Genomic DNA, 23985 nt, shown 5'->3' on the forward strand with positions numbered 1-23985 from the left:
TTTTTACACACATCAGCCATGTTCTCACACCGCTATAATTAAGTGACGTGAGCTTGTCCATTTTTCGCCGACCGCTATAATTTCCAACCGCATTTTTAAATGGATTTACGGTACCAAATATGAAGCTTTTTAAGATTCATCCACAACTTATACACTCCTGTCCTTGACAAAGACTGGATTTGCAGTCAAAAATTTAGGTAGGTCCAATTTCTTGGAAATCACAGTTTAAACTGCTTCATAATGACTTCTACCAACCCAGATGAACTTTCAAGATAATCATAACTTTATGCTAATTAAGTTAATGCCTACCAGATAGTTGGATAACCCATCGCTGTTTGTCTTGTCCAAACTTAGGCCAAACTGTGGAAGAAACAGGAAAAAGAAACAACATGTTAGTTGCACTGCTCTGATACAATTGAACATACATGTACATACACTATAGTGATGCATACCTAAACCCAATTCTAGGTTCAGGTCCGGATTCAAGTCCAGAGGTTTAGGTTCAGTTCTGGACTTGTAAGTCCGGACCTAAACCCATATACAAAATTGCACGTTGGCAACCTTGCAATGTTGTCTGGGTGAAACTTTGGCCACATAACATGGAGGCTGGTACTTGACGATGCCCGATGGTAATGTTTTCTTCCTTTTGCAGCAAAGACTTTACAATCTACGGAAGGTTTTAGGTGGTTTGGAAAGAAAAGGGGTATGTGAAATGGTCTTTTATGGTAATAAGTCCTGACTCGGTTCTTGACTTTTAGGTTTTTTTGGACTTGAACCTAAACATTCTTACAAGTCCGGATCCAAGTCCAGTGAACCGGTATATGCAGCACTAATACACTGTATTTATTACTAATGATTAGTCAAACTAACTACAGCCAAATCTGTACTACAACTGGCCATCTTAACATAAGAACCACCTGGCCAATGTGATCATTAGTGGTCCCTTTGATAACTAATTGTACCTTGACTCAAGCATTAACTTGAAGGATCCTATCCATATAGACCTTTATCTCTCCCCTGAGTGGTCTTCTTTGGCATTTTTTGACTAGTACCATTGCTATGAACTGTGCACAAAATAGTTATTAATAGTACTACATGCATAGTTCTCACTAGGCTGTTTGAGCGTAGGGGCCCCCTACGCTGTGATTTTGACCCCCTACGCTGTGATTTAGCCCCCTACACTGTGTTTCAACCAGCGTAGGGGTGTTTTTTGGGGGCAGAAGCTTCATTAATCTTTAAAAAATGAAAATATAACTTAAGAATGACGCTATAACAGAGGGAAAACAAAATCTGTCCCCCAATAAACAATAAATAGTGTCTTAAGTGGTTAATATGAGTTACAAAATTTTTTGGGGAGAATATCAGGCCCATGTTTTGGGGACTCGGTGCGTGACTCGCGCCGCAGAAAGTTGCCCTTCTATACCTGACCCCTACGCTGTGAACAAATCCTGGTGAGAACCCTGTCATGTATCTAGGCCAAGGGAAAAAATGTGTTTCCAGTTTCCTGACCGACCCTACAAAAAACTGCTGACTCTAACCTTCTTTTTTTTCGTTTTCTATAAAAGATCTGAATCTCAAATCCTGAGATGTTACTTCACCGTCACACATTTTCTGATGCAAACTATTACTCTCATCTGCCAAATAAACATACGGGTACGTTTATTTTTTTGGGCCCAAACATCCACCCAGTACGTTCTTATTTTGCACAGTACGTTTATTAATTTTTTAAAAACCAGTAATTTTTTTCAACTTCGTGGGAAAAAAATTGACAAATCATCGACGTGAAGACGTTTATAAACGCATATTGTAGCAAGAAACTTGTCATTTTCGGGCCGGTTTTTGCAATCACCGCGTGCATAAATTCGTCTGAATGTTCTATTGTCATGGGTGGTGCTTATCAAAATACAAAATATTAAATGCTCTTTTTTTTTGTCTATTTAAATTCCTAATTGCAAATAACAGTTAAAGATTTGTGCATATATCAGTAAGGGTGCATTTTAGTACAAGAGACACAGGTTACCCGTCAATTTTGGTAATTTTCCGGGGGGTACGTTTATTCCGGGGGTATGTTTATTTGATTTTGAAGATTTGTCCGGGGGGTACGTTTATTCCGGGGGTATGTTTATTTGGCAGATGAGAGTATTGAGTTAATTGGGTAAAATAAACCCAAAATCTTTTTAAAAAAGTAATGAAAAAGAAAGGGAATCACTACCTGCAACTGTACTCAACCATATTTTTTCCGGACTGAAATACGGAACACATTGTCAACATTTTTCTAGGCCTTAATAACATATTACAAATCCTTCAATAAGTACATTTCACACAAGCATGATTTTTCTACTTACCATTGAGTCCATATTTGGTAAGGGTGTAGGTACATGGACCCTGAATCCTGTCACCTGGACTGACAGAGTTCCTCCCTTCAGGAAACCAAACGTGCTCAGGTCCACATAGGATCTCTTCTCACCCTGTATGGATGTCAGACAATATTGCATATGTCAGAATTTCAACCAGACAAGTATATACAGGTACAGGGCTCGAAATACATTTCTTCAGAAATGTGCAAAATTGCACATTGGTACAAATTTTAGGTGCCAATTGAAATTCGATCTGAAATGCTATTTCTTAGCCTGTGTGTCATCTGATTTGTAATGGCACCCCCCCCACACACAAAAAAAAATGATCTTTTCGAGGTTGCCGTATCAAATTGGATGACACCCAGGCTAGCTATTTCCTAAATTTTAGGAGCAAATTTTGCTTTTACAGTTTTAGTGAAAAATTATACAAAAGAGCTTTTAGCTTCATTTTTGGGTGCAAATTTGTGTGTCTTTCAACAAGAATGGGCAAAATATTTGTCTGTAATACTTAGTGATGCACACCTAAACCCAATTTTAGGTCCAGGTCCGGATTCAAGTCCAGAGGTTTAGGTTCAGGTCCGGACTGGTAAGTCCGGACCTAAACCCATGGCATGTACAAAATTGCATGTTGGCAACCTTGCAATGTTGTCTGGGTGAAACATTGGCCACATAACATCGAGGCCGGTACTTGACGATGCCCAATGGCAATGTTTTCTTCATTTTGCAGCAAAAATTTTGTAATCTACGGAAGGTTTTAGGTGGTTTGAAAAGAAAAGGGGGTATGTGCAAATGGTCTTTTATGGTAATAAGTCCGGACTCGGTTCTTGACTTTTAGGTTTTTTTGGACTTGAACCTAAACATTCTTACAAGTCCGGATCCAAGTCCAGTGAACCGGTATGCATCACTAGTAATACTGATAGGTCACAACATTTCGTCAAAGGATTGAAAGCAGGATGTTGGCTAGAACACCGGTTACATGTAAGTGTAAGAATAGGATGAATCAAAACCTTATAGTGCTTATTCCCTCAATAAAACAAATAACAACTAGAAAGGTAACATTTGCAAAGCAAATGCATAATGTTTACCTTCACATGTGGTCTTCTCTGTTAATTCTTACTCAAATACATTCATATATATGGTCAGACAGGGTCACAGGAGTATAAATCCCCCTAGTATAAAATTGCAACATTATGTAATCCAACACCAGTTACCATGGTGAGAGATGTCAACAACTCAGGTCATTGGCTAGGTCAGAGGTCAGTGTGTGGAACAGAAGAAGAAGAATAGGAAACGTGTAGCAAAAACAATATGTTTTCCTTCGGTAAACATAAATACATAAATATTACCTATGATTGACTTCATACCTTGATACCTTGATACCGTCTACAGTCGAGTAAGGCTTCTTCATGAACAAAAGTTTTGCAAAAGATTAAGTTTTAATGTTGTAATGAAGCCAGGCCGAGAGAAAACGTTGTCAGTACTGAACATTCTTGTTTGTATATTATTAATCTGGTCCTGATCCAGTGTCACATCACACCAGTTGTTTGTGTATCACAGTGTGGTGATACAGAGTACAGCCTGGGCCCCAGTACAAGTACAAATATATGTAAGTATATCTAGTTAACACTTGTCCGTGACCCCAGCAAACAAAAATTTGTCACCACACTCTGATATCTCAAGATACTGTAAATCACTTAATATCTGCGTCAGTGTTCGAGGTCTGAGAAAAATGGACATGTTCGCCGAACTTTATTTTCACGGTGGCGGCAGGTACAGAAGAAAGAAAGTCAGTGAATTATAATATTTTGTTCCTGGCAAATGATAAATTCATGCCATCATGGTACAGAAGTGACCACATAAAACATGAATATCTGTATCAGTATAGTCGGTATAACTGCCCTTCAGCATAACACACCAGCTTCCAAATCTATAAAAGTACATGTTCCAGGAATATTAAGTGATTTACAGTAAACCAAAGATCCTAAACCAAACATGACATTAAAAAAAAAAAAGAAAAACTTCCTGCCACTCACAAAAAGGAACCTAAAATTGATCTAGACCATCATGTCTGTGCCATATAGCAATGATTTTCTGTTGTTACAGGCACAAAATGATCGTTAAAACAATTAAGATGTTGTTTTTATGAACAAGAAGCTAAGATGTGACCATGACATCATCGCCCCCCCCCCTCTGACTGGCTGCCAACGTGTCCTCAGATAAACTTTACTCTTACAACAAATTCTCTCCAACAGATCAACTCCTCGCTCTTTACAGTAACATAGAGTAAATACCTGGAGGACCAAGTGGTGTTTCCTGCCATCTGAAGCCCACAGAAACGTAGAAATGACCAGAAAAATCCGCAGCACTTTCAAAGAAAATTTTCGCGACGCCATTTTGTTAAAGTGACGTAATGGGAGCAAAGCATGCTGGTCCAACCCGGATTAAGGTTCAAGACCCCATACACCTCCGTACCCTTGGTAATACTGCCTGATAAGTTTATCTTAAGACTAACATTATTCTATCAAATTATAAGACTAAGACAAACAATTAGCGTAGCTAAATCTAAGTATATTCATTTGATGCTTTCAAGCAGTGAATATTAAAATTGTTACTCATATATACTGTTAAACGAACATGATGTTTCAACTTTACAGCCAATTTTGTAAAGCATCTGTGGTCTTGGATCTTCGTTTCAGTGAATGTCTCCAGGTCGAAGAAGCTGTCGTCAGCTTCATGCTCCAATAGTGTCTTATATTTCCCCGTTTCCTTCAACCCTTGGTGCAGCTTTTCATTTTATAGACTTCCCCGGTAAACGCCTGCATCATTTCAACAGGTAGCCTCTCCTGGTTAGGCATAATTACCGGGAGTCACGGCATTTTTCGAGCCGGTACGTACTTTGGACGAGGGGAACGGAGACACTTGTTCTGTGGAAGCCGGTAGAGGAACGGTATACTGCCCCGAGGTACTCACTCAACCTTCCGTCAACAATTACCAACCAGCGCCTGTACGGGACGGAGCCGACGAAACCAAGGCTGCTACTCAAGACGAGTTATTGTACTCCTTAAAGTAAGGTGAGTTCGAAACGGCAAGTTGTATTGAACTGCTACTAACCACCTCGAGAAAAGGGGGAGGGGGGCGCCTAAGAAGCTTTAGATATGCTAAATCTCTACCTTTGACTTCTGAGTCATACGTTGAAGTGTACATGCAGGCACGTAGACAGGAAGAAACTTGGGCGCTAAAATAAAGCCTTGCTGTTTGCATTATGTAAAACACCTGCAGCTGAAGCGTCAACAATTCTGTGAAGTAGGACAACCACTTAAAAATTTTGTGTAACTATGTATGATTTTGTATATAGAGAGTAAAGTCTAAGACCTTGTAGTAGCTGACCCATGCCAACAAAGAATATAAGTACACATGTACTGTAATTCACTTTATGTTCACGGTAGCATAATTTTACTGTCTGAGAAAGGTGGATATGTTCATGGAACTATATTTTTCACGGTGGCGACAGGTGCAGGAAAAAGAAAGTCCAGGAATTATTTGTTAACTGTAATGATAAGTTCAATCACAGTACAGAAATGACAGTGAAAACAACTAAAAGTACCATGAAAAAAATAAAAAATTACGTACGGTATTCAATTTTTTAGACAAAGTTGTAACTTGGCTTCAAGCTCTTGAAAAATGTTCTCAGAGGCAGACAACTTTCTTGTTGTTGACACTGCCATTTTTATGCAAAACTTGTCTCTGAGAGTAAGCCATTCACAAGTTTTTTTTTTTTTTTTTTAATAGCATCAAAGCAATTTCAAGGCAGCAAAACTAGTTTGAAAGTCAATTTTTAGCCATTATTTTAATGTGGTAAGTTGAATCAATTCCCATTATAGCAAACTGATACCTGTAAAGTACAAATCCATTTGTCAACTTGGTGGAAAACGGTTGGTATGTTTTGTATCATACGCTGGTTCTAGCTACTAGTACTACATAGTATTTATGGGCGGTACCCCCAAAATAAAGCATGTAGCATGTTTTGAAGCTATTGCAAACACATCAAGCTATTTTAAACGCATAAAAAATGTACTTTAGGAATTGCAACTACTTACTAGTAAATGTTTATTTCAGACAGATTTCCTCATTCAGAATATTTCTTGTTTTGTCTCGAGAGTGCATTTGATGCGGTGTGTTACGCCAAAAGGCGGTTATACCGGCTATACAGATACAGATACAGATGCCTCTAATATGTGTATGTAGCAGCTAGGAATTCTTAATGCTAGTACATCCAAGGACATTACATAGATTTTGAGAATATATTACAACAAAATATCGTCAACTGGAAACATATCGAGTATTAGAGCAGAGATGTACTCTCACCTCTTGAATAAACGTACCAGTATTTTTTTCGCCTAAATTTAATCACACCCTTTTTCTAATGCCCCCACACACACACACCAAATTTTCATGAAAATAAAGTGTCCAAGCACTCACTAGTTAATTTTGTTGTCATTTCATGCCATTTCAAATTTTCAGCAAGTGTCACATCCATCTTAATCAATGAAAGAATGATTGGTTTTCTATTCAAATTACATAGAATTGATGTCAACTGGAAATAATAGTCAAGAAGGGAAATTAATGAAAATGTTCGGAGAATTGTTTCCGAAATTAATTTTAGCAGGTTGATCGAAAAGGATATTGCCTTCAATTATACACAACCACAGAATCTTAGTACTGTACGTACAAATGTATACGCTTACGTTTCGGTGTCTATCAGACACCTTCCTCAGAGCTTCTGACTGGAGTTCTGCTTCTCGCAGCCACATGTATGCAAGTGTACGTGGTGCTTTTTGCAGTGAGAGTACGTCCCAGATGTGTCTATAAGTTTATATCCCCTTCTAAATGTTAAAAGCAAGATATAGGAAGAATCCCTACTGTAGTTGTGTATACAAGAAAATCCAAGAACTGTGTTAGAATCTTAGATCAATTTAGATGTCCTTGTATTTAAATAAATTAGGGCCATAAATATAGAGGGTACTTTCATCAAAGGTTTGTCCTGTGACCAGCTCAGTACAAGGACTATCAAGGACATCCACGCTACAAAGCATTTCTCGATAAGTTACTGTACTAGACAACATATCCAATGCAGTCTTGAATTATTAATGAAACAATTGTCTTTCTATGTCACTCTGATACTACTGCAACTTCCGTATTTACGGTAGCAAAATTTCTCTAAGAAAAATGGATGTATTCATGGAACTATAAGTTCAGTGGGAGGGGGTGAAAGACAAATTATTTGTTAACTGCAGTATAACTATAATGATAAGTTCACGGTACAGATCTAGAAGTGACTGAAAACAGTGAACACATTTTTTTTTAAATGACAGTGAAAAAATCAGGAATTACAGTATATGAGCAGCTACAGTACATGCATTACTAATAAGGAATTTTAATAGAAGCACTGTATAATAATTCAGACTACGGTGCTTTTTATAATATTTACACATCAAACAATTTTGCAACTTTGTGCAAGCATTACACATTGATTACACTGTGGCAAGATAATGGAGCTGTCAGCCATCTTAGTTATCGCCATGGCAACAGCGAAGCAACGGCTCCAAAGGTAAATTGGGACCATTGTAAGTTTTTACAGCTGTGTTTCTTAATCTTATGCATCGATTCTCATTTATTTTTGTCTTGTCAAAGGAACAAATTATCAGATAGACGACCAGCACAAAGCTCTAGTTTTTGGGTCCAGCAGACTCCAGCTGAAATTTTCTCATGGTCTTGCCAAATATTGCAGGGCTCGAAGTTCATTTTTGGGAATATGTGCACCCAACCTTAAAAATTGGGTGCCCAAAATTTTCTGTAGGTGCACCATGTAACAGTAAGATAAAAAGAAGTAGAATGTCAGCGAAAAATTATGTTTTGTTTCTAAAGAAAAGTACTACAAGAATGATTTTACTATTTTTCTGACACTTAGATGTTAATATAATAATATGCTGAATACTAACTAGTACCACTAGTATTCTAAATTCTTTACATATACGTAAACCTAAAAAAAAACATTTGGGTGCACTGGTGCACCCACAGAAAAAATTGGGTGCACATGTACAGCTCCAAATTTGGGTGCACCACCTGGGGAGTATTTCGAGCCCTATATTGATACTACATGTATTTAGGTCTTTCTCTTGATGTCTTATCACTGATGGGCTTGAAATCCTTTTTATTCTAGCATGCTTGCACTGGTACAGGTAACATTAAATTTTAAAAATTACCTACACTAAGACAAATTTTTCCTGCACTACTCAAACTTTTAAAACTTAAAAGAATGAATTATTATACTAAAAACTTCATAAACCATCATTTCTTTTCATTTCATACTAGGTGGTAACATACTTACCTAAGTCATTGCAGCAAATAAAGATCAACATATGATACACCTACATTTTGAATGTGAATACTACTGTAAGGCCCGATTTACACGTGCGTCATTTAGATCTGTTGGGCGTAAAATGACGCGAGCGAGCGCGCGCCCGCGGCGCCGCACTGCGCGTTCTGTGCGACAGATTTTTTTAGCATGTAATTGTAAACAACCTCCGCCACAGACGCGCGTCGCCACGCGGCGGTTTGTCTGTGGCACCTCCTCACAGAAAAATGACGTGCGGCGCCGCGCAGTGTGGCGCCGCGCACGCGCTCGCGTCGTTTTACGCCCAACAGATACAAACGCCGCATGTGTAAATCGGGCCTAAATCACATTATATTCACAATACTTTTATATTCACAGTTTTGAAATACGAATGTGAATTTATTGTTGATTATTTTCTCTATCATCTATATGTAAATGATAAATTTGCAGTACAGAAGTGACCGCGGTACCAAAATAATTCACCGACTTTCTTTTTTCTGCACCTGCTAGCTATAGCGCTGCCGCTGCAAAAATATAGTTCTGCAAACATATCCATTTTTCTCAGACTGCGAAATTAATTATTTTGCTGCCACAAATATAAAGTGATTTACAGTATAAACCCAGTGCATGGACCAGTGCGGGTAGACACAGCATCTGCACAGCCCCAATTTTACCTGCACATACAACCAGTACCAGTATTTCAAGTCTATATTATAAATGGTTTCAGCATCCTAAATATATAGTTTTATCTGATGACCGGCGCCACTACATGCTGTGCACAGCAGGTGTGCTCATCAAGTCTTCCCTTCAACAACCTGTTCTGCAAGTAAAAGTTGTATGTGATTTTTAAAGAAATTTCTTACGGTTTTCCTAGGATCTTTGGTCAAAATTGGAATTCTATCCTTGACAGACGATATCTTTTCCAACAGAACATCTGAAAACTATAATTTAGTATAAACGGGATGATCGTTAAATACGTGAGTACAGCCTTAAACGGGTGTTCGACCAAAGTGTATACATGCACATCTCCCAACAATTTCTTCTACGATCTTGATACAATTTTTTGTTGCATGAATTTTCAAAGGCCTGTTCACCTTTTGTAAATTGGCACTCTGTTCAGGAAATGACATTAAGATATTTTAGGGTACAGAAATGCTCAGGAAGAAAATTTGAGCTAAAAAAAAGACAGGTCAGCTCTCTAGGGCGATGCATAGGATGTGGAAGGTACAGGATTTCCTGTTCATTGAGCTCAGGAAAAAGTCCACTAATAAGGCCACACTGACTTTATTTTATGAATGACAATCCTCTGAAGACCCTCAAACTAGTGCTCGCTGGCGAATAAAAAAATTCCAGCCCCCCAAAATGCGGCTATACCACAGGAATACTAAGATCAGTGATCGAAATACTTTTTTTCAGTGTTCTGCAATATTGCAGAAGAGTCAAAATTGTGTTCTGCAATTTTGAAATACTTTCTGCAAATACACAAGCCTCCATACTACAATCTTGCAGGTTTATAAGCATGAACTATTGATTGATATGCAAATTAGTGAAGACAAATTTTTGGAAGTCCAGAAGGAAACAAAAGATAAACAAGTCAAGACAAGGTTGATGTAAATTAGTGAAGAAGCTCCTGTTGTTTCAGAACAGGAGCTTAAGTGTTGTCTGTCTATTGGGCCAAGAGCGCCAAATCCTAAGTGCCAATTTTTCCTGCAGCAAAATTGCAGATTGTATAAATTTTTCTTCTGCAATCTTTGAAATCTATCTGCAGATTGCAGACTGCAGACAGGTACATGTTTGTATTTCGAACACTGTAAGATGCATATGGTATTGTGAATTTACAGTACATAGCGGCTTACGGCAAGCCGGCATATGCCAAAAACTCGACAAAAATCGGTGTATAAAGATATACATACTACATGTATGTACAAAGGGATGTCATCGAACTTTAAGCTAATAGTCTACCAGCAAAAGTAGCGATGTAAGATGCATGCAGACAGAAAATAGTGTTCAGAGCGGGTCTGGATTTTACTTAATTTAAAATATATTTTATATTATAACACAAACTGTGTCCTAGGTCAGCTTAATCCTGTTGTAACCGTTAGCAACACGAGCTGGCCGACACCAAGCCAGACCCACTCAATGAGAAAGGTAACATACGAACATGGTCACAAGTGCGACCAACAAATCAATATCTGTTACCTGAAATTTTAGGATATTTTTGAGTTTTTGTTTATGGAGAATTCTCAGACAAAGCATAGGCAAAACTACTAAGATGTTTTAGTTTCATCCCCTACATTAGTGGCGTCATGCTACAAAAATTCACCAAAGTGTCATCTAAATGGAGCATAACTAATATGTAACAGATCTTTCAGGGTAGTTAACACTGTCAGTCTGTAACACAAACACACTGTCTCTGGGACCTATGGGGGACTACATGTATTTAGTAATTTCAGGCCACTCATAAAGCGTATGATCAGTGTACTATGTAACTTGATACAGGTACAGTACTGGTACTGGTCTGGTCTCTCAGTCGCTGATGAAAACTAGAGTGGATACTGGCTGAAATGTCTGACCGTTTCCGAAATCAGTTGCTTGAGTAACTGCTTTTTAGCGTATCATATTACATGTAACTGGATGTCTAACCTTCATTGACGTACAGTACTGGTACTTTAAGTGATTCATTATTGTATATTAATAGAATAGAAGATGAACAACACTTTATTTTAGACTGTACTTTATTTTATATTCTAATGAAAGATCTGTCCTTTTTAATTATATCAAAGAGAAGTTCCCATACTTTGAACACCTAAGCGCAAATGATAAATTTATATTTTTGATGCGTCTAGACAAACCTTGTATCACAAACATGATCTGCTCCCACATTTTCCACTGTACAAAAAAGCGAGAAGAAGTTGACCTCTCTATATTAGCCCAGTGACTAGAAATTTGTATTGGCCTAGTATAGTACCCTTGTATGTTCCTTATGTATGTCTAAGTCAAGTAGTGCATCTTTTGTCTCCAATTTTCTATATACGTTTGTTATGTGTCTGTTATATCTTGACCTATCCCGTCGTGGCATGAATGTACAATAAAGGTATTTTGGATCAATTTTTTGGTACAGTACCAGTACTGTGTATGGTACATACTACACAGCTCTATTGACAATGTTGAAAGTCACCATTAAAAGTGTAAACCCTTAGTGTAGCTAAATGCCGTGAGCTTCCTTTCAGTTTTGTACCCCAGGATGACAGGACAGAATAACAGTCCTTTGTTACAGAAGTATGTAGAGGTTAGCTCTCACCCAGCCAGCTGCATGGCGGTACATTTTGTAGGGGATTAACGTGGGGTGCTTGACCTCCAGGTAACAATTGTAACATTCTGTAAGAGAGGGGGGGGGGGAGACATTTTACAGAAAAAACAATGTTGTCTACTCTTGTTAGGGCTAGCCTGATTAAATCGCTTTTGCCGGCCGCCCAACATCCAGCCGGCCCCCTTGGGTGGCGGACTATGTAGGGAGCCCCCCGGAGCTTGGGTTACATAGGCTACACATGTATGTTAGGGCATGCTGATTTAATTTCATGAATGACATCCTCTGAGGACCCTGAAACTAGTGCATGCGGCCGAAACAAAAAATTTAAGCCCAAAGTGTACTTCCACATTACAAATAATATTAATATGCTTTTGCAAAATATGCACATACCATAAGGCCACACCAATTTAATTTCTTGGTTAACGGATTCGCCCGCTTCATTTTTTTCTGATTTGCAAATAAAAATAAAAATTCAGAATCAACTGCAAAATGCTCATATTTTGCCCTGAACAGTTGAAAACAGTCTTTTTCATGCTAGTTGTTACAGATATTCCATCTTTTAATGCAATGGTATCATTAAAAGTTCAAAATTCATTGTTTAAATTTTGAACCAGCCTGGCGTGTTGAGTTCATGGCTCCTATCGTACCATTTTGGGCCATAATAGGATGCCTAGGACTGTTTTTATTTTTATTTTTTTTTTGCCCGCCCGTTCCATTATTTTTGTAGAAAAATCCGTTAACCAAGAAATTAAATTGGTGTGGCCTAAGGTATATAATCTGGACATTTTTCTCCCCATCTTCCAGTGACATCCATTGTAGGTTTGTATTAATTTCCGTAACAGTATACCCAATGTTGGATGATGATAATGTTTAGTAAATTAAAAACCTACCTTATTCTGTCCCCTGCAGACCCCTGACTCAGACCCACCATGGCAGCCATGGATGTAGACATGCCCATGTCTCCTGAAGTCACACAGACATCAGACAGCGACCCGTACAACACGCTGCGTAACTTCACCATCGAGAAGAAGATCGGGCGGGGACAGTTCAGCGTGGTGTACCGCGCACAGAACCTCGTCAACGGCAAGGACGTGGCTCTTAAGAAAGTACAGGTAAGACTTAAAACCTCATGACACATAAAAGTTGGTAAAAGACGTATAAAGACCCGGAGACCCGGGTTCGATTCCGGGTTGTACCAGAACAAGTCCGAACATGCGCCGCGACGTTGTACCCTTGGGAAAGGTACTTTACACGACTTTCCTCACTTCACTCAGGTGAAAATGAGTACCTAGCTTCAGCTAGGGACGTCCTTCGGATAGGACGTTAAATGGAGGTCCCGTGTTTGGGAGAGCCACACCCCACGCACATTAAAGAACCCACCACACTTATCGAAAAGAGTAGGGGACCTTCCTGGTGTGAGTGGTTCAAATCTTACAGTCTGGTCTCAGGTTTGACATCTTTGAAAAGGTGATAGTCACCTGTTATGTCAATCCTTCCACAAATGTGGTAAATCGTCATAAATAAAATAGATAAATAAATAATATCAGATCCAGGGTTGGACAAGTCCCATTGCCCACTTGCCCAGGGCAAGTACAAGTAAAAGTACTGTTCGGGCAAGTAAATGTGCCCCAAGACTTGCCGATTGGGCAAGTAAATTTTTTGGATGCAAAGTATAGCTGCTACGGTGTTTGGAGCAAGTCATACCACCTTGTTTTGATAAATAAAGTCTCCAACATTATAAACCCCAAAAAAGGATAATTTCCTTGGTGGTAGTAAAAATATGTAAATTTGGGGCAAGTGAAAAGCTGGTTTGGGAAAGTGGAAATGACCTTTTGAAAACTTGTCCAAACCTGCAGATACATGTATGCATACCATTTATAGTATAGCTTGAAATTGTTCAATCACCATGCAATATGTGACTGAGAAACTAAATTTGTATTCTCCAAATAAATAATAAAATTTGAAATACTCTCTGAAAACATTTAAATGCAAGACTAGGTAACACTCAAGTTAACAGTAATTTTGTGAGAATAATGCGTATGGTAGAATCATTAAAAATTTAGCATTTATTTACGTCTAATAATTTTGGTCTAAAAATGTTGAATCGTGTTCTTTGTTTTTTAATATCTATATTTACATGTATATTATGCAGAAAATTTGCAGTCTGATGAGACAGGTTTCAGATTAAAATTCAAAAAAAGCATCACGCAAATGATTGATATTGTTTCTTTACTGTGATTTCTTCTTATCAGTAAGAAAGTGTAGTTCCATTAACCACTGTTATTGATAACAAATTAGTTTCTTATTTTTGTACATTGAAAGGTTTATAGTAATAATTAACGTGATATTATTTTTTGTTTTGACAGATATTTGAGATGATGGATGCAAAAGCAAGACAAGACTGTATCAAGGAGATAGACCTGCTTAAGGTATGGCCTTCATCAATGTCGTTTTTTTCTGTTCTATCTAGATAGAGTGACCTTTGGGTCATTGACCCCACCATCCAGAGGTTACACAGCTACATGTACTGTTGATAACCTGTGATGACCTTGTGCCATTGTTATATAACCTTGTGTGAACAATTCATGTATAGAATGTGCTTCAATGTGTTCTATCCAGCATTAAATCTTTCTGTCATTTTATTATTTTTACACACTGAATTTTGCCCCTGCGCATGACAAATTTTTAACCCAATCCATCATCTTTGACGGATAGAAATCAGGGTGTAAAGATATGGAAAAAGAATTGTCATCATTTATGTTTATTGACAATTCTCTTTCCATATCTTTACACCCTGATTTTTATTTAAACTAAGCCTAGTCTACCAGCAGAATTTGCCACCCAAAAATTCAAAATGCAGGAAATAGCATTTCAGAGGATCAACATGTCAAAACTTTCATGGGGGAGCATACCCTGGATACCCCTAGAATTGTTGCATGGGGCTGAACATCTCAGAATTGAAATTCAGGCTGCCTAGAACACTCAACTGCTTTTGTTGTAACAATTCAATGTGCTTGAGAGCAGATCTGACATTCTGAAAATACTGATTCACAGTTTATTAAGTTTGCCGTTGTCATGATCACTAGACCAAGTACAGATCTCGATTACCTTCCCTTCCCATACAGTTTTAACTCATTTATTTTTCCTGCAAAGTCATTTAAGTTGTTTTTTAATCTTGATTGAAAGATGTGTAAAAGCAGGGTACTAGTAAGTCACCCACCCTTAAATGAGCACGACTACCTATAGCTACATGTAGCTTTGGTTAGGGACATCCTCCCGGATACATGTAGAATGTAAAGCTAGAGGTCCTGTACCTTAAAGCACGTTAAAGATCCCACCACACTAATCGAAAAGAGAAGGGTCCATCCCGGTGTGAGTAGTTCAAACCTTAGTCTGGTCTCATGCTTGACATTTTGAAGAGTTGATTGTCACCTGCTATGTCAATCCTTCCACAAATGTGGTAAATCTTCATAAATAAATAAATACTAGTAAATAAAAGTCGCTATGTACAACAGCAAATTTACTATAATACCAAAGTTTGTATTCCTGTGGTTTAGCAGCATTTCTGGGGTACCTATAATTCTTCCTAAATCAGAATGTCCTTCCTGTATTGTTTGTACAGCAACTGAACCACCCTAACGTGATCCAGTACTACGCCTCCTTCATCGAGGACAATGAGCTGAACATAGTGCTGGAGCTGGCTGATGCTGGGGACCTCTCACGCATGATCAAGGTAGAAGTTGACACATTTGGATACATAAAGGGGGCACAACCCAGTTTATTTTGGGTCACAATTTGATTCTGCACACTCTCAACTCTATAGCGACCGTCTTTTAAACAAAATATTTCTTTAGCGACAACACTATATGAAAATGAAGGATGTTTTAGCTACAAATACAATTTTATATTTTTTAATCTCTTTAACCTCTTAACTTCTCATTGGTTTGATAAAAAGTTTGAGGTTCATTGAATGTTTGAATTCTACACCAGCCTGGTATGTTGACATCATGGCTACTTTAATTTTGGGCTATCAGAGTTTTATTTTTTTTCCCCTGTCACTTCATACATTTGTATTTTTCTGTAAAAATTTGAGAACCAACAAATCAAATTTGCGTGGCCTTTACTACAATACCTCACTCTCTCCTTGCAGCACTTTAAGAAACAGAAGCGGCTGATCCCAGAGAGGACGATCTGGAAGTACTTTGTACAGCTGTGCAGCGCGCTGGAACACATGCACTCCCGCAGGGTCATGCACAGAGGTCAGGACAAACTCACCGGGGTTCAACTGTCATTTATGTCATACCCATAGATAAGGTTCAATATGGGTGTTTGGCCTGTGTGATAACTAGTGGTATGGCACATGTTCCATAGATTCATTCAAACACGTTTCGCCTGAGCCGTGTGCGCTGCTTTAGAAAATTTGAATCATATGATATATCAGATTCAGATGTTGGAATTGATATTTTGTTTGATGCCGACACCAAATTTTGGCACATTTTAACAGTGTGTAAGCATGTATTTTTGGGTTAAACAAATAAAATACAACATGCGGGTTGGATCTCCCTCTGGCCTTCAATCGATCCGGCCCGCGGTCGGGCTGGTACCTTGGGCAATACAGAATACACTGTGTTGTATTCTATAATATTGTATTCTGCAAGAATACAGTAACTGTAACAGTATTGTATGGAGAGTTGAAGGGAAAAACAATCTCAAAGTAAATGCACAAAGACAATGAACCCCACTACCTCATGGCCTTCTGTGATCTTTCTCAGCTTTATTTCATGATAGGAAGATATGATAGTTTATTACAAATTTGTAACCATAGGCTTATAATATAATTGCAAGTGGACAACATTATGAAAGCGAGTATGCGTATGAGACAAACAATGAGGACTACACTATAGCTACAATGTAGTTAATATTATTAGAAACTGTCAACGAATCAGACTTAATACAGCTACAGCCGACACTGTGGCCAACTTCCCAATGACTGACTGAAAGTTTTAAGATATCTATGATGATGGCCATGTGACACTATAACTACAATGTAGAAGAACTTTACATGTAAGCAGAAATGAAAGTTAATGTTTTGTTTTCAGACATCAAGCCAGCAAACGTGTTCATCACAGCAACAGGAGTGGTGAAACTGGGAGACTTGGGGCTGGGCAGGTTCTTCAGCTCTAAAACTACTGCTGCTCACTCACTAGGTAAGTACACAGGACAGCTCAGCTGTAAAACTACTGCTGCTCACTCACTAGGTAAGTACACAGGACAGCTCAGCTCTGTATCAGCTCTAAAACTACTGCTGCTCACTCACTAGGTAAGTACACAGGACAGCTCAGCTGTGTATCAGCTCTAAAAACTACTGCTGCTCACTCACTAGGTAAGTACACAGGACAGCTCAGCTGTGTATCAGCTCTAAAACTACTGCTGCTCACTCACTAGGTAAGTACACAGGACAGCTCAGCTCTGTATCAGCTCTAAAACTACTGCTGCTCACTCACTAGGTAAGTACACAGGACAGCTCAGCTGTAAAACTACTGCTGCTCACTCACTAGGTAAGTACACAGGACAGCTCAGCTGTGTATCAGCTCTAAAACTACTGCTGCTCACTCACTAGGTAAGTACATGTCAGGGTACATTGAAACTCAGCTATGTGATATGATACTTAAAGCTGGTACTGTATGTATTTTTTTTCTTCACATTCATGTAATTGTTAGCCAATTAGCATTACAACACTAAGCTTATACAGTCATGTACATTGTACATGTAACACCAATAACACTAAAATACAACTGTTACAGTAGTAAAATGTATAATTTAATGAACAATGTTTTGGACCAAAACTACACTCTCTAATGTGTATTTAATTTATATATAATATATATAGCACTGCTTATAATTTCTTCCAAGTCATCAACCAGACCTAGTGTTGTGGTACATTTTTTGTGTAACATAGAAAGTGTGGTGGGAAAGGGAAGAAAGCAATGATGACGTAAAGAGTGGTGACAGCATTTTGTACGAGAATGAGAATGAGCCCTAGGTGCAACTGTTAAACATGTTTTTTTTGCATATCGGGGGCTTTTCCGGTGCACACCTCAGTTCTTCCGTGACAGGGGTCCGCGATAGTCCGTGTTAAAAAAGTGAAGAAATGGTTTTGAGGGTCCAAGTTTGAGGTGACATTTCTCATAAACTGCCATGAAATATCATTAAACATTAACATGGCTGAAGAGTGTAAGAAATGGTGATTTTGGGGTAAAAATTTCTTTTGGCTCCGAACCTTACTTCTGGGTATCCTTGCGCAGTGTAATCCGCCCATTTGACCTAGATTTCGCTGTGCGCCTTCGTAGGAGCGGATTTGCAAACCCTCGCGCCGTGGACTGTTTAGAAAATTGCAGTACTAGAATTTTCATTATAATTTACTCAGGTATAGTCAAGGTTTGGGTCTTTCTGCCAGCATCAGTCATTTCTGCTGGAAAATTTTTTTCTATGGGATTATGCTGCGCGAAAATTCGCAATTTTGTGCATTAATTTTGGAGTGAAAATAATGTTTTTTCCGTTGATTTTACCAAACTTAAAAAGGTTGAAGAAACCAAACTCAGCTGGTCTTGTAGCTGAAGAGATATCCTTTTATCCCATATACAGTTATTCTCCTTCCGAATTTTTCCAAGGCAGAGACGGTCGCTACATTTGAGGGTGTGCAGCTTCGAATAGAAACGGCAAATAAACTGGGGTGTGCCCCCTTACCTTTGACACTGCAGTGTTCTTGCCAGGCCTTTTGGGCATAGGGGCCCCCTATGCTGTGATTTGGACCCCCTATGCTGTTTTTAACCACAAGAGAAAAATAACTTGAATGATTTAGAATGAAGCTATAGCAAAGGGAAAACCTTAACTTCAAAATATCTGTCCATAATTAGGCGAGAAATAGTGTCTCAGAGGGTTATGAGTTTTAAAATTTTTTGGGAAGAATACCAGACTGAGTACTTCTGTACCTGACCCATATGCTGTGAAAGAATCCTGGAAAGAACCATATATGCACTGGGCATACTTATTTGCGAACCCCCTTGTTCACCACCATGTGTCCTTCCTTCCCACAGTTGGTACTCCCTATTACATGTCACCTGAGAGGATACACGAGAACGGATACAACTTCAAGTCTGATATCTGGTCTCTTGGCTGTTTACTGTACGAGGTGAGCACATTGTGGAAATCTGAGGCCACACCAAGTTAATTAATTGGGTCTGAGATTCACCCGCTTCATTTTTCTGAATCAAATCCAAAATGCTTATAGTTTGGCCCAAACAGTTGAAGAAAGCTCAATGTCTAACTTCCTACTAGTTGTTACAATTATTTCATCTATCAATGCATTGGTTTGATAAAAAGTAATCATTATCGGCTGAATTATAAATCAGCCTGGTACATGTACATTGACTTGATGGGTCCTACATGTACATGTATCATACATGTATATCTTTGGGGCTATCATAGGATGCCTAAGTCTGCTTTTTTTGTTTGTTTATGCTTTGGTGCTTCATGCATATTTTTTCTAAAATCTGAGCAACAACAAACCAACAACAAACTGAGTTGGTACATTAAAAAAATTCCTCTACATCTACCTGTATATGATAACCTGATAGTCATGAACCACTGAAGGACCACCATTATTATTGGGTAGAGAAGTAAGGGCAACTAACAGTAAATGATAGGTAGTATATGGTATAGTTGCACCTAGCATTAGAATATAGCGTCCCAATATGCAATACTCATGCTTTTTATCCTCTCGACCACATTTGGTTACATTTGTGAATTTATCCCATCTGGGAAAGAACATGCAACATGAAAGATTTGCATTAGTATCCCATACAAATCGGTACTAAATGGCAAATCTTAGCAGTTAGAAGGTTCAAACATGTTGGATGTTGTTTCAGATGGCAGCTCTGCAGAGCCCTTTCTACGGAGACAAGATGAACCTGTACTCCCTGTGTAAGAAGATTGAGCAGTGTGACTACCCTCCTCTCCCTTCTGAACACTACTCGGACGAGGTAGGGTTACATTCTTCCTCGTATCTTTCTCGTAAAAGAGTTGGGTGGTTTAGGGTCTTGTGGCTTAACAGCAAAGTGTCATGGCTAGAATCATGAGGTCCCAGGTTCGAGTCCCGCCATGACACTGATTTTGTGCCCTTGGAAAAGACACTTTTACATTGACTGTCCTAACTTCACTCAGGTAAAAAATAGTTTTAGCTGTGCGTGTGCTAACAAGTGTAGCTGTGAACATCAGGTGCTAATTAATGTAGCTGTACAGGTGCTAAGTATACATTGTAGCTATACAGGTGCTCACTAATGTAGCTGTGCAGGTGCTAACAGTTATAGCTGTACAGGTGCTAACTAGTGTAGTAGTAGCTTTACAGATGCTAACTGTAGTGTAGCTATTTACATGCTAACTACATGAAGTGGAACTGTACAGCACCTGGTGCTAACTACATGTAATGTAGCTATATACAGGTGCTAACAACTATTGCTGTACAGGTGCTAACTAGTGTAGCTGTACAGGTGCTAACTAGTGTAGCCATTCAGATACTAATGTACATTGTATCTAATTTATGTAGATGTACATATGCTAATTAATGTAGCTCTACAGGTACTAACAGGTGCTCTGCCTTCCAGCTGCGGCACCTGGTGAACATCTGCATCAACCCTGACCCTGACAAGCGGCCTGACATCATGTACGTGCACGAGGTGGCGCGGACCATGCACTCCGCTAACATCCAGGCACAGCAGCAGCAGCAGCAGCAATAAGCCTCAGGATGTCTTACCTTCACACCTGGCTGCTGATCAGAAATCATGGTACTATTGCACTGGGCTCTGGTGAGAAAAATTGATGGATGATTATAATTAGCTTGATGTTCAGTCCTTCTTGTGGTTTGGGCAGACTCTCTCCAGGCCTGTAGACAATGCCAGACACACAGTTCATCTTAGACAGACCGGTAGGTTTGCATGACAAGAGTTAGCCCAGTTAGTGCAAACCTACTAGAAAGCCGGAGGCCCTATTTACACTAATAAAAAATTGATTGTCCCACAATGCGTGCATAATGTAGGATTGATTTTTTGAGTGGGCAAACAGACCCGCCACGCCACATGGCACCCCGCAGCAATTTTTGTGTGGCGCATCCAGGATACGCCACACATAAATCAATGGCGTGCAAATCTATGTTCTGGGACAAATGATTTTTTGCCCCTTGTAAACTTGGCCCTAAGTTGAACTGGACAGCTGGGATGGTCTACAGGTCTGACAAGAGTCCTCTCAAATCACAACAAAACCCATACACCAGGCCAGAACATAATCAACTCCACAGTGTAGGTACAGAACTAGAAAATCTGTGAAAGGTGGACATATTCTGGACGTACCGAGTAGACTACAGGCACCGTTTTTTCCATAAACCTTAGAGGCCTACATGTAGAATAGGATTGTCTATATTGAAAGATTGCTGTGTAGCCTTTTATAAAAACTTTGCTGAACCAAGGCTTTCTTGGCTGATAGATACAACTGCTTTTTTTAAAGAAAAAGGAAGAAATTTCTCATGTAGAGTGCCTCAGAAAAGCCTAGCAAAGTGCCTTCTCTATTTTACACTGAATGAAGCTTGAGCTATCACAGGGGTTGAATCTCAGCGAATCTTTGTCTAACTTCTCTGCATTTTCTCCAAGAACCCATCAACATTCTTTCAACAATTTGAGCCACCAGTTTTTAATGCACATAGAGTGAGGTTGTATACCTCTGTAGAAGTAGACCACTTTCAGTGTTGTAATAGTTGAAACCACATCATGATAGTAGAACATGGTACTATATTCCCTCAAGTACTCATGAATGTCAGGACAAAACACAAAAATGTTAGGAGTAAAATCTTGTCTTTGCACAAGGGTGTCCTCATCCTATTTGTGAAGAAAAATTGTAGAAAAAAAACCTCAGAAGCTACTTTGAAAATAGGTACATGTGTACAGCATAAAGAGTTGGATTTTTTAGGGTGAACCCAAGAGAGTTTTAAAAATAGCTTGTTTCTTTGTACCTGGGATCTTTTTGACTAATGACAAATTGCATTGTAAAATTCCAGTTTTACTGATGACAGTTGAAGTAAAAAAAACTTCTCACAGAATATTGTCATCTGAAAAACTTGATAGGAAAGTCATTCTAAAAAGAAAAAACTCAGGATGATGAAAAAGGAAACCTTCTCCATTTGCAAGATCACAAACAAGTCATTTCTTGGTGTGAATAAACGACCACAATACTGACACACGAAGTTGCAGGCATTACGTAACACAGCAAGGCTCCGCCCTCCAGGTGTTGCCAAAAAAATAGAGTACCTCTGCACTTCTCTGATTGGTCCAATTGTAAGATTGCTGCTAGAACATTGAATAGCGATTGGCTAATGGGGTCCAGTTAAATGTATTTGAAGCTCTTAGTGTTATCATAGCTTATACTGGCCTCCAGTACTGTACATATAATGAACACTAAAGGAATATTTTGAAAGAAGTCCTCGATTTTAAAAGACTGTAAATTTTCTGGTGATCAAAGACTACAGAAATGAGTGAAATATTATAATTGTATGTATATCTTGAACTGAAACTCGATAATTTAAATTTTCCTACCTGAAATGTAACTGTTTAGATAGAAATTGTCTGTGCGTGTGCAATTATAATTGATACAGCATGTATATGTTGTTTTTTAGTTTACCTAGGGTGTATTGTTTTTTGAAGCACATGTATTGGTAGCTTTCATAGTAAGCTTTTGTCTCCAGTAGAATATTTTATGTGGAAGTTTATTTTGCTTGTGTGAATTTTACCATCATGATAGATATTCAAATCTGACTGTGTTTTAAAACAGAATGTCGTGCTGGCAAGCTTTTCTTTCCAATACTTTATTTCCAATGCTTTCTATTTGTTTATGTACTTCAGTCTGTGACTGCAAAATTTTCTTAAACTGGCAACAAATTCAACCTGTATTTCTTGTCTTACTGTATCTCGTCACAATGTAAAAATGTAACATTGGTACATACATGTTGTAGGGGTACATGTATGTAACAATGCCAGTATATGGTAGTGTTGGAATGTTACTAATTCCAAAGTAAATAATGAACCTACTGCTACTGTATGTGACTTTTTAGAAATTGTACATGTTGTATTTACACAATGTCACTGTCAATGCTTCAAGCAGAGGTAGGGTGTACATGTACAAATGTATGTGTATAACTTACTAATGTATCTTCCCACCTATACATTGTAATTTTCGGCCATGGAGGCTTTATAATGTAACAATTCACTTTTAGTACACCCATACAGTATGTGTATGGCATTTGAGTGTTTTATGTAAGAACATTGTTGAGTAGACAATTGCAAAACGTAAATGTTGCAAGGAATCATTTGTATCAAACAAAATGGCAAGCGGATGGTAGGTTTTACTTTCATGTGTGATGCCTTGTTTTTGTCAACCGTAGTGTCTTTTAGGAAGTAAAGTCAGAAGTTGTTTTTTTGGGACGTGAAACTGTTGATGTATTTGGTTCTGATGTGTGTACAGCGCTTGGCAATATGTGTGTGAAGTACCCACCGGTGGATACAATAAAAGCTTGGAAATGGATCTCTGTTGGTCATGTTTTTTTACGATAATTGTTCTTGTTCATGTTCGTTTTAGTTGAAGACTTTGGAACGGGATAAGTCAGGAAAGGATGAATGTTTAACTTCATGATTTTTTTTTTATGCAGTTAGTTTGGATGAGATCTGTTAGATTACAATGCAAATTAGAGCTTGATTAGCAAATTTGAGGAAATATATATTTCAACAGTGACAGGAGCTTTATACTCATTACATAATATATCAGTTCATTAACATAATTGTTTTCATATGGAAAATTTGAGAGCGCCAGTCGAATGTTTGTGA

At 38.5% G+C, this 23985-nt stretch overlaps 2 protein-coding genes across 4 annotated transcripts in view; one reads left to right on the forward strand and one right to left on the reverse strand.

Moving 5' to 3' along the window:
- The window catches only part of LOC109471252 (protein GPR107-like), a 26661-nt gene extending 21870 nt beyond the window's left edge, over nucleotides 1-4791 (reverse strand). For both annotated transcript variants that reach the window (XM_019770531.1, XM_019770532.1), the window contains exons 1-3: nucleotides 4649-4791; nucleotides 2346-2468; nucleotides 310-360 (exon numbers count right to left, since the gene is read on the reverse strand). In XM_019770531.1, the coding sequence (XP_019626090.1) occupies nucleotides 310-360; nucleotides 2346-2468; nucleotides 4649-4750 (276 nt within the window). In that variant the 5' untranslated portion in view covers nucleotides 4751-4791. The remainder of the gene's footprint in view (nucleotides 1-309; nucleotides 361-2345; nucleotides 2469-4648) is intronic.
- A 236-nt stretch (nucleotides 4792-5027) lies between these two features.
- LOC109471253 (serine/threonine-protein kinase Nek7-like) lies at nucleotides 5028-23686 on the forward strand. 2 transcript variants are annotated; one of them, XM_019770534.1, is made up of 9 exons: nucleotides 5028-5428; nucleotides 12971-13173; nucleotides 14428-14490; nucleotides 15684-15794; nucleotides 16212-16320; nucleotides 17161-17268; nucleotides 19159-19253; nucleotides 19990-20103; nucleotides 20725-23686. In XM_019770534.1, the coding sequence occupies exons 2-9, from the start codon at nucleotides 12991-12993 to the stop codon at nucleotides 20854-20856; spliced, it is 915 nt and encodes a 304-aa protein (XP_019626093.1). In that variant the 5' UTR covers nucleotides 5028-5428; nucleotides 12971-12990; the 3' UTR covers nucleotides 20857-23686. The 2 variants fall into 2 exon arrangements, with proteins under 2 accessions (XP_019626093.1, XP_019626092.1); XM_019770533.1 differs by lacking the exon at nucleotides 5028-5428 and adding an exon at nucleotides 17420-17444 and having other exon boundaries at nucleotides 12973-13173; nucleotides 17161-17243.
- Nucleotides 23687-23985: the final 299 nt, after the last annotated feature.

The sequence above is a fragment of the Branchiostoma belcheri genome, unplaced genomic scaffold (genome assembly GCF_001625305.1).
Source record: "Branchiostoma belcheri isolate BF01 breed outbred unplaced genomic scaffold, Haploidv18h27 scaffold243, whole genome shotgun sequence".
Classification (NCBI taxonomy): Eukaryota; Metazoa; Chordata; class Leptocardii; order Amphioxiformes; family Branchiostomatidae; genus Branchiostoma; species Branchiostoma belcheri.